The 16,859-nt window shown below is 38.9% G+C and overlaps 1 protein-coding gene across 1 annotated transcript in view; it reads right to left on the bottom strand.

Moving 5' to 3' along the window:
* Positions 1–1,257: 1,257 nt before the first annotated feature.
* The window catches only part of PPP2R3C (protein phosphatase 2 regulatory subunit B'', gamma), a 43,621-nt gene continuing 28,019 nt past the window's right edge, over positions 1,258–16,859 (bottom strand). Inside the window, exons 10-13 of the mRNA XM_015416397.1 lie at positions 7,242–7,378; positions 6,118–6,255; positions 4,187–4,246; positions 1,258–1,663 (exon numbers count right to left, since the gene is read on the bottom strand). Coding sequence (XP_015271883.1) covers positions 1,475–1,663; positions 4,187–4,246; positions 6,118–6,255; positions 7,242–7,378 — 524 coding nt within the window. The 3' untranslated portion in view covers positions 1,258–1,474. The remainder of the gene's footprint in view (positions 1,664–4,186; positions 4,247–6,117; positions 6,256–7,241; positions 7,379–16,859) is intronic.

Below are 16,859 nucleotides of genomic sequence, written 5' to 3'. Positions count from 1 at the left end.
AAAGATGGCGGGGAAGAGGACAGAGAAAGAGAAACTGTTAAAAGCAAAAGGAACCGAGAGTCCAAGGCCGGAAGCAACCAATGAGCTGGCAAAGACATTGGCGGAATCCATGTGCCCCCTGCTGGATCAGATGAATAATCTCAGGGAGCAGCTGGCAACAATGAACCAATGTATCTCACCACCCAGCAAACACAGTTGAATGAGACTCTTAAAATGATGAATCAAACAGCTGAGAAGGTGAAGGAAGTGGACGCCACTGCCCAAAGGGTGAAGAAGAAAGTACAAAACCTGGAAAAGAAGCAAATCTCCACAGAACAGCTTTTTACAGCTACAAATGGAAAAAGCTAATTTGATTCTTCACTTCCAGGGCATTCCAGAAACTAAGGGAGAGAATCTGAAGGAAATGATGAGTGAATTACTGGCCCCAGTGACAGATATGAAGGCGGAATCTTTGCAGTCATATTCCGGATATATAAAGAAAAATAATCTGCCTGGGGAAATAGTGATAAGATGCTCAAAGAGGCATGTGAGGGATGCAATCCTGAAAGCGGCATCTGGCACACCTGTGAAAGTTAGAGAAAACACTATCAGAATTTTAAAAGACATTCCATTTGAAATAAGACAAAGGAGAAAGAAGTACAAAGATTTAATTCTTTTTCGCCAGACAAATGCAATCGGATACAGATGGCTAACTCCAGAGGGCGTAACCTTCAAAATTAAGGATAAAAAGGAAAAGATTGACTCTGTTCAGAAAGCACGGGAATTTTTAAGAGCCCAGCTGGGAGAGCCAGGGGAGTAAGAAAAAAAAGGGATGGACAGCAGGTCCAGTGGCAAGCTGGACTTGGGGTCTTCCGGAGAAGATTCTCTATCAGAGAAAGGGGCAGCAGCCCCCAAAAGTCCTTACAAACTGTGAAAGAGACTGGGCAAGGGAAAAGGAAAACTGAAGGTCTCTGAACTGTGCTTTTGAAATTACTGGAACTAGATGCTTAGGGATCTCTCTTGTAACAGTTAAAATTAAGCATTGAAAAAGATAATACTATACTTGACTTAGTTCATAATGGGACTAGTGTGCTAACGTATGTGTAAGCTGAGTTGATGACCTCCTCTCTTGGGTTTTTAGTCAGTAGTGGGTACCTTTATCCTTATGTCATCCCCTTCCCTATTTTCTGTTATAGTTTGTAGTGTTAATAAAAATGCAATAAAAAATCCCCTCCGGGGGGCATAAAAAAAAGAAATAATTCAATAAAGATTTGCTAGTCAACTCAACTTTAATTAAAACAAGACATTAGTTGCTGGAGACATTTGGGGGACAGTTCAGATAACATTCATTATACAGTCCTTGAACAAAGCTTTAGTTTAGCCCATCTGGGGCTGCATGGTAGCTTTATTGATTTGGGTAATGAATATCTTTAGTTCCAAATGGTCACAGTAACAGTTGGGTATATCTCCATGGATACAGTCTTCTCCTGTTAAATCATGTATCATCCAGATCTGTTGTGTTGTCATTATCACTTGCTACAAGAACCTCTCTGTTCTCATAAGTCCAGAAGCCATTAAGATCAATTAAAATGCTAGTGACAGTGTCTCCTTGGCTACTGTTGATTAAGTCCTGAAGGGAGATCTTGTAAGGATTCTTTGGCTTCACCATATCAAATATTTCATCCTAGAAAACAAAAGAATTAGCATAATTATTCAGATTATAAACTTGACACACCACTAAAGAATTGGTTATTTAACAAAATAAGTGAGAAAACAAAATTTTACTTCCACTTTTAATATATTGCTGGTCAGAGCAAGAAATACAGAATGACCTTACTGAAAAGGAATATGAAACTACACAGTTCAAGAGTACATTTACACTTGTCTTCAAGTAATAGCTTACTCTTGCAGTAAAAACCGTAATGCTGGCATGTACTGTAGGAGCTTGTTAGATGAATAGGAAGGATGAAAATAGGGCCTTGTTTCCAGAGCCCAGGCTAAGCCACAGTGGCTATTGGTCATACTACTGTCTTCAGAGGGGGCATATCTTTCAAAGTCTATTATAGTCTATAAAATACTAAAGAAGTATATACAGCCCCATAGCCAGGATTTTGTGGCTTGTGGGGCAAAAAAACTCCTGGTGGAACTAAAGACTAGGAACCGGAAGCTACTTGCTGTTGCTTCAGATGTGCTGTCTATATCTTCTGTTCTACAGCAATACTATCGGATGCTGTGCCCTTTAAAAATGTTTTTAAAATAATTTTTAAAAAATCTTCAGAAAGAAATCTTGTGGGGCTGGCCCTTTAAGGAAGGGGACAGAGCTCCCAATAGCCCCACTGTAGCTTCAGGTTAGAGTATACATTACAGTCACACTGAATCATTCCACAGCCAGCTGTCCCCAAGTTGTCTCTGTATACTTAGTGAGTTGGGCAAGGTTTTATTGTATGTTGCCACAGATCCTCCCCCCCCAATGCATTTGCAATGAAACTTACTCTGTACATCATTTAAGAACATAAATGCCAATGTTGGATCAGGCCAAAGGCCCATCCAGTCCAACACTCTGTATCACACAGTGCCCAGAAATACCAGTGCCATCAGGAGGTCCAGCAGTGGGGCCAGGACATTAGAAGCCCTCCCACTGTGGACCCCCCCAAGCTGGAAGATGAGGTAGTACAGTACAGCAGCTTCGTTTAAAGCAAGCTGCTTTAAATAGCTCAATGTGGCAACACCCAAGGTGGCAGGAAAACCATTTGTCTGGAAATAGCAGAAAAATATAGTCCCATGAAGAAAAAGCAGCTTGATGCAAATAGTGATATTAACATATTACCTGCCACCTTGGAGAGTATTTGATGAGGCCTCTGGTAGCAGTTATGTGCTCTGGCCCTCAGCCTCAACTACCCAAAATGTACTGTGCTGTATTCAGTGACCATTCGCTGATGGTGGAGCTTTTCTTTACCATAAGTGGTTACTTATGCCACAGGAATGAGATGTAAATTAAAACATGTCAACTGGTTACAACTGACCAGGACCACTGATGGAAAGCAGAGGGAATGATGGACAGTGCTCTGCTACCCACCAGTTTTTGCAGCATCAGCTGCCATTTTGCTAATTAGCACTGGCCTTTATAAAGAAGTTGCTTCATGCGCTGATAATGTCAACTTAAACAATATTGCAAAAAGAAAGGTTTACTGGACCGTAAATCTTTGTCTCAGCAAGCAAGTTATTAATACTACTACTAATAATAATTTATTTTAAGTTCTTGGATACTAAAAACTGTGACTCTTCTGGTAGAGTAACTTAAAACTCCAGAATCCTCCTGTTCAAGACTTTATCTGCCCTAGGGAGATGGCTGGGTGATAACATTTTAGAAGTGCAGGTATACAGAAAAAATACTGATAAGTACCATTAAGTATGTTTCAAATATCTCTTTTATTGAAACTAGCAGCCAGGATAGCCCAGCTTGGCCTCAGCTTGTCAGTGCTTGGAATCTAAGTAGGGTTGGCCAACAACCAATACTTGGATGGGAGACCACCAAGTAAGACTGAGGTTGCTGTGTGGAGGAAGGCACTGGCAAACCACCTCTGCTCCTCTCTTGCTTGGAATGCTCCTGTGGATGGGGTCACCAGTTGCAACTCAATGATACATTCTTCTTTAGTTAAACTGAAATAGCATGTTATCAGTTTGCTGCTAACATAAACATTTTAAGGCTACAGTTGCTGTCACATTTTAAAAAGTAATTTTAATGTCTACTAACTACCATATACATAAATATATTTTTACTAGGAATACGGCCTGTTGTGGAAAAGCGTTGTGGCAACCCTAGTCAGGACTGGCCTCAATGAGTTTTCTTTCAAAGGCCAAAACTGGCTTGGAAAGGCATCCTCCCCCCACCTTTTACTGACAGGACCAAGCTTGGCTTCTTAGCAACAGCCACTGAAAGGAATGTTTGCTTAGCAGCAGGAGGAGGTGAAGCGTCTTCGTCAGGAGAGACAGTCATTCTGTCAGGGAATGGCCAAGCCCGCAGTGGGTGGGGGAGAGGAACTGACCCAGCACCCAACCAATGACACGTGAGTACTCTTGAGTGGTGGTTGATGGGCTGATGGAACACACAGCACAGCCAATGGGAGAGCCAGAAAGTGTCAATATGCAAGGCTTATATATATATATATAGAGAGAGAGAGAGGCGGGGGGGGATTAGAAATCTCACCTTGACATCCTGAAAAGAAACTGGCTCTTGTCCGTGTATTTTCATCTGTTCTTGAATAGCCTGTTGGCAATGGTATAGAATACAGAGAGGGGTAATAATCTAAGAAAAAAAACAAGCTCCCTTGTTCAAGCCCCCAGTAATTAATTAAGTTATGCCCCTGCTATAGCAATTTTAGGTTTAAATGTAGCCTAACTTGCCAGTACAATATGATCATTGCACCATGGCAGCTAGATGGTATACACAATATTGACAACACTGTGTTGTATGAATATGAAGATGCCTTACCATAAGTCATATGTATTGGTGCATCTATCCTGTTGTCTGCTCTAAGTAGCTATTGCTCTCCAGGGCAGAGGTCTTCCTCAGCATAAGCAAACAGACTGCAACTGGAGATATCGAACCTGAGACCTTTTAACTCACAAACCATGTCCTCTCCCACTGAGCTATGACCCCTGCTATTTGGAGAGGTGGGTGGCGTGAATGCAGGCCCATTTGCCCTCCTGTGTGAGAGAAGGCAGGGGGTGAATTCAGTCCTTCCCAAACAGGTGATCAGCACTGTCAAAGCTGAAAGGGCCAGCCATCTGTTCAGTCCATGTGCAACAATTCCTACTTCCTAGCCCATTTTGAAGAAAAGGGTTAGGACTGAGGTAGACAGCATGCTTCATTGTTAAAATAAGCTTTTAACCCAAACTTTGAGATGAACTGTGTAAAGTGTATGCTGGAAGCAAAAATAATTGGAAGATGAAGGGCCAATTGATGTTTGTTACAGAGGAATTAATCTGCTGCATGCTGCTAAAAGAACACAGCTCTGGTTGATTTTAAACCTGCAGAGCACTTACTGTAAAAGCTTTGAAACTATTCCAGATTTTTTTGGAAACACTCAGCAAATTATCCTACCCTTGAATCATTAGCAGCAGAATACTTTCATTTAGCAGGCACAGAACTGGAAGTGATCAATACAAAGTGAATGTCGTTTTTACAAACAATACTTTGGAGTGTTTTTTATTGTTTTGATCTGAATAAAATGTGTTGGATTAGACAGTGAAATCACAAAAAGGCAAGCTCTATAAAAAACTTAGAGGCATGTCCCTATTAGCATTTTGGCTTTTAAAAAATAAAAAGAAAAGAGGAATCTCAATTTGACAAACATTTCTACTGGCAGTGGGAGTTATGATGGTATCTGTATTGGTGTAATATGGATCATTATTTAACGTCTGAATCAGCAGATCTCTGACATGCTGATACAGTGATCACTGCATTTGTATGAAGCACTTAGTTACTTGCATTAGTAAATCATGGCTAATCCATTAAGATTTACTTTCATAATAGGATGAGACATTTCTTCCAATCAATGAGAAAATTATACAAAGAACACACTAAATATATAAAATGTTTTTGAAAAGTTGCGCTCTGATCAACTGCAACCACACCCTTTCTTCTCATTGAGAATGGATTACACAGATATTAATTATCAGTGGTCATTAGCAACTTGTATCTTCAGGCAAGTCTTGACCTAAAAAAAAGTGTGAGCTTTGCTGAAATATACACAGCAATGTTCCCTCTAAGCTAGGGAGTCTTATGAGCAAAGATTCTACTTTGTGAGCAAGCGATTTGGCTACTGCATAAATTAGTTTGCTCTGGAGCCATCCTTCCTGAGCTAAGACAAAAATCTGTGAGTCAGAGGCTAAAAAACTGAGCTAGCTCACACTAACTCACCTTAGAGGGAACACTGATACACAGTGAGAATATATTCTGAACTTTCTTTTTTAAAAAACAACATTTCAAACATTTATATCTTCCTTAAAAGTTGCCAAACCATTCACATGGAGCACTGGTGATTTAAGGTAATTGCCCATTTGTCTTCAAGTACAGGCACACTGACTATAATAACACATCTAAAAAAATTACTACCTCTACAAAAAGGAACTTACCCTAAAGAAATAATTAAGGGAAAAGACATTCAGGTAGCCTTTGTTCTCTATATCAAGCAGTTTGAAAATATACTGCAGAGCTGCAGGTTCCTTTCTGTTTTCTAATGCAAGTACAAAGTCCAGGTATGTCTTGTAGTCCTAAAAGCAGATGCAATCATGTTTATTATAGTCCTCTTTCTAAATTGATTTGCAAGCAAAACATAATTGGTGGCTATTTCCTTGTAGGGGAGCAGTTAGTTTTCATTGACAAACAGCAGGAAACAGAAAATGGCTTCTGAGGCAAGAAAAGAGTGCAGAAAATACTTGCCTGCTATTAAACAAGCAAGCATACCCATAGATTTTCATCAACAGCATTAAAGAGCAATGTGTTCAGCAAACTATGAACATTTAAACAATAGCTTATCACATTCTTTGTTCAGGCAATTAAAATATTCCCTGTATCATTTGTTCAATTGCCATTGGCTGAAATATGTCATGTGACCAAATGTGCTAAAACAGAGAAGTGTTAAAAGAAGGCATCTTGCTACAGCTTATCTGAACATTACCACAGATCTTGCACTGTTGAGATTATACAGGAGAGAATGACGTTGCTGTTCTTAGTGTCAGCTATTAAGCCCCAGTTCAGGATGCATTTGCACAAATTCCTTACAACAAAATGAATAACCTTATTCAAAAATGACCACAGCATTGTTTCTCAACAATAACCCGACTGTATAGTCAACTTGGGTAGGCAGACCATGGCCATTTAGCTGATTGGGTTTAATGACCCAAGTTACATAAATGTTAGTAGGATGAAGTCCTAGGCAATTAAAAATAAATTATACATTCTATTACATTTGTGCGCACACAGTTCATAAATTCCATGCTGTATTTTGCTTTTCCAATAGAAGCAAACAGTGAAGAGTTCCCTGTCCTCCCCATCACAACAATGAGCTGTCTTATTCAGCCAGCTGCTAGGTCAGTTATGAATGTGTGGGGTTTCATTCACTATTCAAATAATAATTTTGCCTTCATTCCAGTCAGTGTATATGAATGTCAAGTTGCAATCTTTATAAACAGGATTTTTTTTTTAAATTGCTTTTACACAAAATTACTTATACTGCAATATATTTACAAATCAGTACCATTTCTCCATCATACGTTAGACACTCTTGGAAGACACGGTCCAAAAATATGTTGGTTAGAGTCCCTGTTCCATAACGAGATAGTTCCTCTTTGCTAAGCATGCCATTGTGATCTTTGTCCAGATTTAAATATTGGCCTGAGGGAGGAGGGAGAGAAGAAAAAAAGCCCTTAGTTCTAGAGTAGATACAGAGCTGCAATATTTTAGATCTGTAATAAAATAACCTTTTGATTACAATTGCTCAGGCTTTTGTGCTGAGATGCTTGATGGAGGTTACTGGTATATGGGGTAGTAGAAACCAAGTCGCAACAGCAGCACTGGTGTTTTCAGCCCTTATCTCCATGTTATTAAAACAGTCCTAAAAGCTAAAAACAAGATTTGAAAAAGATAAAACTAAAGGGTTCTACCGGGGAAAAACTGATTTAGATAAGTTATGGCTATCTACAAATGATAAATTAATACAGAAGCTGTATAAGTTATTTCTGGTGGAATATGAGCAAGATGAAGTGGTGAAAAGTTCAATGATAACGTGGATGCAGGACATTGAGTATATTATCGAGGATGAGAACTGGTCTAAAATATAGAAGCATGTGAAATACTTAAGATCTATTCCATATAAGGAGAACGTATTTAAAATGTTTCACAGGTGGCATTTGTCACCGGATAAATTGGCAAAATATTACTCTGGAACTGTAAAAATAATGTGGGCACCTTCTATCATACTTGGTGGAGATGCCCAGTGACACAACGCTATTGGTGTATGTTACAAAAGCTATTAACAAATATATTAAAGGTAGAAATACCTTTAATCCCACAATTATTTTTGCTGAATATAATAACAGGTAATTATAAAATGGAAGAAAAATACGTAATTATATATATAATCACAGCAGCTCGGATTTTGTTTGCCAAATACTGGAAACAAGGGGGAATACCCCCTCAAAAAGAATTAATTTACAAAGTTCTTGAGGTGGTAGAAATGGATAAATTAACTATAAGTTTACAAAATAAGGATGATGAGTTGTTTAAAAAAAGGTGGGAAAAGCTATATATATGGTTGGACAAGAAACAATGTTTAAAATAAGGTGAATGAATGACTCCAATTTAAGTTTGCAGTGTTGGTATTCTCTTTGTTGGGTTAGAGACGATATGTAAAAGGTTGTATCTTCTGATGTTGTATATTGGATAAGTTGTTTCAATATATACTGAAAACTGGAAATAAAAATAAGTGCAAAAAAAACAGTCCTAAAAGGTAGGCCAGTACTATTATCTTCAGGAGGGTTTGAGAAAATAATAGTCCAATTAAGGCTACTTACTGTGTTTGAATGATAATGCTGAAATTTTGAGGATTATGCCAGAAAACAACATAATTATTTATGCATTTGACGTGTAGATAATACAGAGAAAAATTAGGTAATGGAAGGCCCAGTGGCCATATCTAGCCTGCTACAGAATGCCTTACAGAATGCTCAGGACGGGGAGGGACGGGTTGGTGGAGGTGTTGCAACTCCACAACAGAAGTGATATGGGTAGAAATACTGGGCCTTAAGAGTTACTTAAAAGTGGGGGTGTATTATTGCCCGGTTGATCTTGAGATGGAGAAGGAAATGAGGGAGGTGAATAAAAAATTAAACATTTATGATACTGGAGACTCCAACTACCCTCACACTGGCTTGGGTAGACATGTGCTCGAGTCATACTGTAGAAACAAGATGCCCAGACATCATAAATGGTATAGCTGGTCACAGAGCCAACAAGAGGGGTAAGTGATCTTGGACTTGGTTCTAAGTGGGGCTCAAGACCTGGTGAGAGATCACAGAATCAGAGTTGTAAGGGAACTCCAGGGTCATCTAGTCCAACCCCCTGCACAATGCAGGAAATTCACAAATGTAGAGGTTGCTGCACCAGTTGGGAACAGTGACCACAATGCTATTAAGTTCAGCATTCACATCAATGGAAAGTTATCCCCAAAGTCCAAAAGAATAACATTTGATTTCAAAAGAGGGAACTTTACAAAAATGAGGGGAATAGTTAGAAAGCTGAATGGGAAACACAAGAGAGTCATATCCTTACAGGATGCTTGGAAGCTATTTAAAACCACACTAATTGAAGCCCAGATAGAATGCATTCCACAGGTTAGGAAAGGCACTGCCAAATCTAAAAGAATGTCTGCATGGTTAACAATGCAAGTCAAGTAAGCTATAAAAATGAAAAGGGTTTCTTTTAAAAAGTGGAAGGTCTGCCCTACTGAATTAAACAAAAGGGACTGCAGAGTCTGGCAAAAGAAATGTAAGTCAATAATCAGGCATGCAAAAAGAGAATTTGAGGAGTAGGTTGCTAAAAGCATCAAGACAAGCAGTAAAAGTTTATTTAAATATATCTGGAGCAGGACACCAGTCAGAGAAGCAGTTGGACCTTTGGCTGACAAAGGAATAAAGGGATTGCTAAAGGAAGATGGGGAGATGGCAGAAAAGCGCAATGAATTTTTTTTTGCTTCTGTGTTTATTTACTTATTTATTTATCAAATGTATATTCCACTCCCCCTCCCTCAAACGGGACTCAGGGTGGTTAACAGCATGTAAAATACACTTGATAAAAACAATACAAAAAGATACAATACATAAACTTCCGCTGTGCAAAGTGTGAGGCATGTACCCATGCCACAATCACTATATTTAGGAAAGGAGTCTGAAGATCTGAGTCAAATGGAAGTGACAAGAGATGAAGTTCTGTTGGGGAAATTAAAAAACCAGTAAGTCTCCGCATCCTGATGACACACCCAAGAGTTCTTACGGAACTCATATGTGAGATATTTGATCTACTAACCCCTATATGTAACTTGTCAATAAATTCAGCTGCTGTTCCAGAAGACTGGAAAGTAGCAAATGTGCCATCAATTTTTAAACGGGTTCAGAGGGGAACCACGAAATTACAGGCCAGTTAGCCTAATGTCTTGCTCAGGCAAATGAGTAGAAACTGTAATCAGATAGTTATTCGGCAGACAAAGAAACAAAGCCTGCTGAGGGAAAATCAGTGTGGCTTCTTTTTTTCTTTTTTTTGGTAAACAAATTTTTATTATTTTCTTAGGAACATAACATATAAAATTAAATCATTCAGTCCATTGTTTACCCCATTCCCTTCCTCTCCTCCCTCCAATGGCTTCCCGCAATGCTTCACTCCCTTCTTACAAATTTCTTTATATCATTAACACATCATTTGTTATCATACAACCTCAAGATAACATCATTTGACTTAATATTGATCTAAACATATTAAGTTTTGTTTTACATCCCAGTTCTTTTCCAGATATATTTTAAAGTCATTCCATTCTTGAAAAAACACATTATCTTCTTGATTATTCAACTTCTTTGTAATTTTATCCATTTCTGCCATGAACAGAACTTTTTGTATCCAGTCTTCGATTTCTGGTACTTTATCAGTCTTCCAAAATTGTGCATAAATCATCCTCGCTGTTGTGATAAGGTACCAGAATAAAGTCCTTTTAGTCGAGTTAACTTCTTCCATTTTTAATCCCAAAAGCAGAATTTCAGGCGCTTTTTTGAAAGAGCACTTAAGTATTTTTTGCATTTCTCTGTGGACTTTTGTCCAAAAGAGTGTGGCTTTTTCACAAGTCCACCACATATGGTAAAATGAGCCCTCATGTTTTTTACATTTCCAACATTTATTTGACATATTCTGGTTCATATTTGCAATTTTCTTTGGGGTCATATACCACCTATACATCATTTTGTAACAATTCTCTCTAACATTGGTACAGGGTGATATCTTAATAGCATTTTTCCACAAATATTCCCAGGTTTCTATGTCAATTTCCTTGTTCATATTTATTGCCCATTTTAACATTTGCTCTTTCACAGTCTCATCTTCTGTATACCATTTTAACAACACTTTATACATTTTAGAGATATCTTTTCCCCCTCCACTCTCCCATACCTTTTCCATTTCATTTTTTTCCTCTCTAAAACCATAATTTCTTTTGTCTGACCTAAAAAGGTCAGAGATCTGCATGTATTTCAACCATTCATATTCATATTCAATTTCATTCTGCTTTTTCATTACCCATTCTGTTCCCTCTTTTTTTATTATGTCTTTATACAGCAACCAATCTTTGTCTCTACGTCTTGAGTAAGATGTTAACACTTCCACTGGTACAATCCAAAGTGGCCTTACATCACCAAAATATTTTTTATATCTCATCCATACCACAAATAATGCTTTTCTTACCACATGATGCTTAAAAAAGCTATCCATTTTTGTTTTGTCATACCATAAATATGCATGCCAACCAAATCTACAATCATGACCTTCTAACCCCAATAGCTTATCATTTTCTAATTTCACCCATTGCTTCAACCAGGTCATACAAACCGCTTCATAATATAATCTGAGATTTGGTAGCTGTAGTCCACCTCTGTCCTTGGCATCACAAAGTATTTTCATCTTAATTCTCGGTTTCTTGCCTGCCCAAACAAACTTTGATAGTTCTTGTTGCCACCTTTGCAGCAAATCTGTCTTACTAAGTATTGGTATTGTTTGGAACAGGAACATCAAACGTGGTAGGACATTCATTTTTATAACTGAAATTCTTCCCATCAGTGACAAGTTCATTTTGTCCCATTTCTTAAAGTCTTGGGTTAACTTAGCCCATAGTTTTTCATAATTGTTCTTATATAAGTCTATATTCTTTGCAGTTAACTCAATGCCTAAGTATTTCGTCTTCTTTACCACTTCACATTGTACCAAATTTTGTAGTTCCACTTGTTTTTGTTTCGTCATATTTTTGCAAATAAGCTTCGTTTTATTCTTGTTTACATAAAATCCTGCCAATTCTCCAAAATCTTTTATTTTTTGAAATAGTAACGGTAACTCTTCCGTCGGGTTTTCCACAATAAACATTACGTCATCTGCAAAAGCACGGTATTTATATTTAAAACCTTTATGTGTCAAACCCTTAATCTCTTGATCTTGTTGTATTTTTTGTAAAAGTACCTCCAACACCCAAATGAACAATAGCGGTGACAAGGGACAACCCTGCCGAGTACCTTTCTGTACCTTGAAGCTATCGGTCAATTCTTTATTTACATTCAGTGTAGCTCTTTGTTCCGAATAGATAGCTTCAATACAATTTCTGAACTGTTGTCCCGTATCAATTTTTTCCATCATCTGTAACATAAACTTCCAATTAAGATTGTCAAATGCTTTTTCCGCATCCACAAACAAAAAAGTTACCTCTTTTTCAGGGTGCTTTTCATAGTATTCCACTGCGTCCATTACTATTCTTACATTATCTCGAATTTGTCTTTTTGGCAGAAAGCCCGCTTGATCTTCTGAAATCACTGTTTGTAAGTAGTTTTTCACTCTTTCTGCAATAATTTTTGCAAAGATCTTATAGTCATTATTTAGGAGAGAAATTGGCCTGTAGTTCTTTACATTCGTTAGTTCTTGGCCTTCCTTTGGTATCAATGAAATGATTGCCTCTTTCCATGAGTCTGGCACTTTCTTGCACATCCGTATGTCGTTGGATAAAGCTTCCAGGGCCGGGACAAGTTCCTCTTTCATTTTTTTATAAAACTTCGCGGTAAATCCGTCCGGCCCTGGCGCCTTCCCCAACTTCGCTTCTTCAATTGCCTTCCTCACTTCCTCTGTTTGGATTGGCCCATTTAGTAAATCTTTAAACTCTTTGCTTATTTTGGATAGTGGAATCTCTTCTAAATATCTTTCAATCTTCTCAAGATCAATTCTATTTGCTTGAAACAATTTAGCATAATACTTGAAGAAACTTCTCTTTATACCATTAGGGTCAACGAATTCTTTTCCTTCTTCTATAATTTTGGTTATCATTCTTCTTTCTTTTCTTGCTTTGAGTTGCCAAGCTAGATATTTCCCCGGTTTATTCGCCCCTTCAAAAGATTTCTGTTGTAACTTCTTTAAATTCCAATAAAGCTCTTGGTTCAAAAAATCATTCAGCTGTTCTTTCAGCAACTGTAGTTCTCTAATAATCTTCTTTTTCCCCGGTTTCTTCTTCAGTTCTTTTTCTTTTTGGGCTATTTGTTCCAATACTTCCACTTGCCTTTGAAGTTTTTCCTTCTTTTGCTTCACATTTTGTGAGATGAGAATCCCTCTCATCACAGCTTTGTAAGCGTCCCACACTACCTGTATTGAAGTCTCTTTATTCAGATTTTGTTGGAAATATTGTTTTGTTTCTTCTTTTAACATTTCCATAACACCTTTTTTATCCAACAAATCTTCATTTATTCTCCAAAGAAAGGATTTATTCCTTTCAGTAGAGGTCCACAAAACAGGGTTGTGATCCGAGTTACATCTAGGCAGGATTTCTATTTTTTGTGTTTTCATTGACAATTCTGACATCCAAATCATATCAATTCTGGAAAAAGAGCAATGTCTATTGGAATAAAAAGTAAAATCTTTCTGCGTTGGGTAGAAAATCAGTGTGGCTTCTGAAAAGGGAAGTCCTGCCTCACCAACCTTTTGGAGTTCTTTGAGAAAGTGAACAGGCATGTAGACAATGGTTACCTGTAGACATTATATATTTGGACATTCAAAAGGTTTTTAACAAGGTGTACCTCACCAACTCAGGAGTCATGGGATAAGAGGACAGGTTCTCTTATAGATTTAAAATTCGCTAAATGACAGGAAGAAAAGAGTAGGAATAAATGAGCAGTTCTTACAATGGAGAGTACAAAGTAAGCACTGGGGTCCCACAAGGATTGGTATTGGGGCCTATACTATTTAATTTCATAAATGATCTGGAACTAGGGTTGAATAGTGTAGTGGCCAAGTTTGCAGATGGCACCAAATTATTCAGGATGGTGAAAGCCAAGAATGACTGAAGAGCTCCAGGAGGATCTCCATTGGGTAAGTGGCGACAATGTGGCAGATGAAGTTCAATGCTGGTAAGTGTAAGGTGATGCACCTTGGAACAAAAAATCCCAATTTCAAATATAGGCTAATGCGGTCTGAACATGCTGAGAGGGAAAAAGATCTTTGGCTTGTACTAGGAAGCTCCATGTAAGTATCAACCCAGTGTGTTGCAGCAGTGGAAAAGACAAACACTGTGTTTACGGATTGTTAGGAAAAGGATTGAAAATAAAACACCCAATATTATACTGCCCCTGTATAGATCTTTAGTGAGCCCTTATTTGAAATACTGTGTGCAGTTCTGGTTCCCATATCTCAAAAAGGACATTGCACAGCTGGAAAAATTACAGAGGAGGGCAACGAAGATGATTAGAGGGTTGGAGCACGTTCCCTATGAGGAAAGGCTGAAGAGTCTAAGACTTTTCAGTTTAGAAAAGAGATAACAAAGAGGGGACAACATGATTGAGGTTTTTTAAAGTTATGCATGGGCTGGAGAAAGCTGATAACGTTTCTCCCTCTCCCAACATACTGGAACTTGAGGGCATCCAATGAAGCTGATGGGCAGTAGATTTAGGACAGACAAAAGCAAAAAAACTCTTTACACAGTGAGTGATTAAAATGTGGAATTTGCTGCCAGAGGATGTTGGTGATGGCCACAGGTATAGATGGCTTTAAAAGTGAATTAGATAGATTCATGGAGGATAGGTGTATCAGTGGCTACTAGCCATGGTGACTAAAGGGTACTTCCATGTTCAGAGGCAATAAACCTCTGAATCCCAGTGCCAGGAGGCAGCATCAGAAGAAGTCTTCGGCTTCTACGCCCTATTGTTGGACCTCCACTTGTGAGACAGGATGCTGGATTAGTCACTGGTCTGATCTGGCAGGGCTGTTCTTACATTTTTATGTTCTTATGCCCAGCCCATTAACACGTCTATGGCCAAGAAAGCCAGTGTGGTGTAGCAGTTAGCATGTCAGACTAGGATCTGAGAGACCCAGGTTTGAATCCTCACTCTGCTACAGCCAGTCACACACTCTCAGCCTAAGCTTCCTCACATGGTTCTTGTGAAGACAAAACGGAGCACAAAAGAACAATGTAAACCACTTTAGTCCCCTATTTGGGAGAAAGGAAGGGTATAAATGATGTAAATAAAAATAATAAATAATAAGTCAAAGGAGCTGTGCAACCTGCAGGCAATCTATATGGTCCTACAGCCTTATGGTGCCTAAGAGGAAAGCAAAGAAGAAAAAAGGGGAAAAAATTGAACCTAAACCTAGAATTCAGAATCTAAAAAGGTTAGTCAGGAATAGAAAAGGGCCAACTCTAAAAATCTAATTATAAAATATACAAAAATATATATGTGTGTTTATTCAACATAAATTAAAATAACAAACAAGGGCCCATTCATACCTCATATAAAACTATAAAAACATACAAGGGCTAATAAGATAGACCTAATAAGACAGACCTAACGCGTTTCGGCCTTTACAGGCCTTCCTCAGAGGTCTAATACATACAGAGCATATTGGCTGATGTGCAAAAATACATACAATCCTATATATACAAAATATGGAATAAAAACCAGAACTCAATTGTTCCAAAGTTTAACCACTGGGCAAGGAAAAGAAATACAAAAATACAAATGAAGCCTCCAGTGTAATCACATGTCCAGTGGTACTTCTCTCTGGTCAACTGTATATTCTTCTGAGGTTGTACAGCCAAATGTTGGCCCTTTTCTATTCCTGATTAACCTTTTTAGGTTCTGAAGCAACATCTTTCTGAACATCAAGAAGACAAAAGTAATGACTGCTGATGAATTGCACAACTTTAAGGTTGGCAGTTAAGTGTCAGGTAGCCCTGTCATGGATCTCGAATAATAATATATAATAATGTGGAGGGGTGCCCTCCTCCTCGTTCTCAGCTCTTCCCTGTCCAGCTACTGTGTGCTATCTCTGGCTTGACCTTGTAGTTGCCAGCTGCATTTACTCTGCTGGGAAAGTAACGGCTTTTCGCTGTGCCCACTTGCTTGCTTTTGCCCGCGCACGCAAACTATAATCATTGGCTTCAGCTCAATCGTGGGATGTTTGATTTCACTATACGTCAGAGGCCCTTATACTGATGGCCATTCCTGACACATGCTGTATACATGTTCTTTAGTACTGGAATCACGAATAAAGCAGTTATCTTCTTCTGAAGCCCTGTGTAGTGTGACCTACCTAAGGACCCTGACAAAGTGTCAGGAATCTTTCATCCCTCAACCCGATTATCTTGGCTGAGATGAGCGAAGGCGATGAAATCAACCTCAAGGAGGAGAGCCAACTCCACCACGAGGACCAGGACACTGAGACTTAGCCCAAGGAGACCAAATTGCAGGATGCGGAACAGGTCGGGGCTGAACGGCTCCTGCACCTGTTTGGAGGGGAGAAGCCTCAAGTGACCACCAGGTTGCAGGGCCCACGCTGGGGCCGATTCAGCACGGATTTGCATGAGACCTGGACTCTTCCTTCACCCATGGGTCCGCAAAGGGAAAGCCGTTATGAGCGGCCTTCCCGAATGGTGGACTATGAAGTGGAGAAGGGAGCTGCGGGGGGAACCAAGGCTCTCGGAGAATTCGTAGATACCTGCCTGGACTTACTCAAGAGGGGCTTCGACCAGATGATGCAGATGGTCGAGGATTCCCTCAAAAAACTACCGGAGATGGTAGCGGGGGCAGTGCAGAGG

Source organism: Gekko japonicus, unplaced genomic scaffold (genome assembly GCF_001447785.1).
Source record: "Gekko japonicus isolate JY-2015 unplaced genomic scaffold, Gekko_japonicus_V1.1 scaffold1540, whole genome shotgun sequence".
Taxonomy (NCBI): domain Eukaryota; kingdom Metazoa; phylum Chordata; class Lepidosauria; order Squamata; family Gekkonidae; genus Gekko; species Gekko japonicus.
This window is presented reverse-complemented; position numbering and strand designations above follow the sequence as displayed.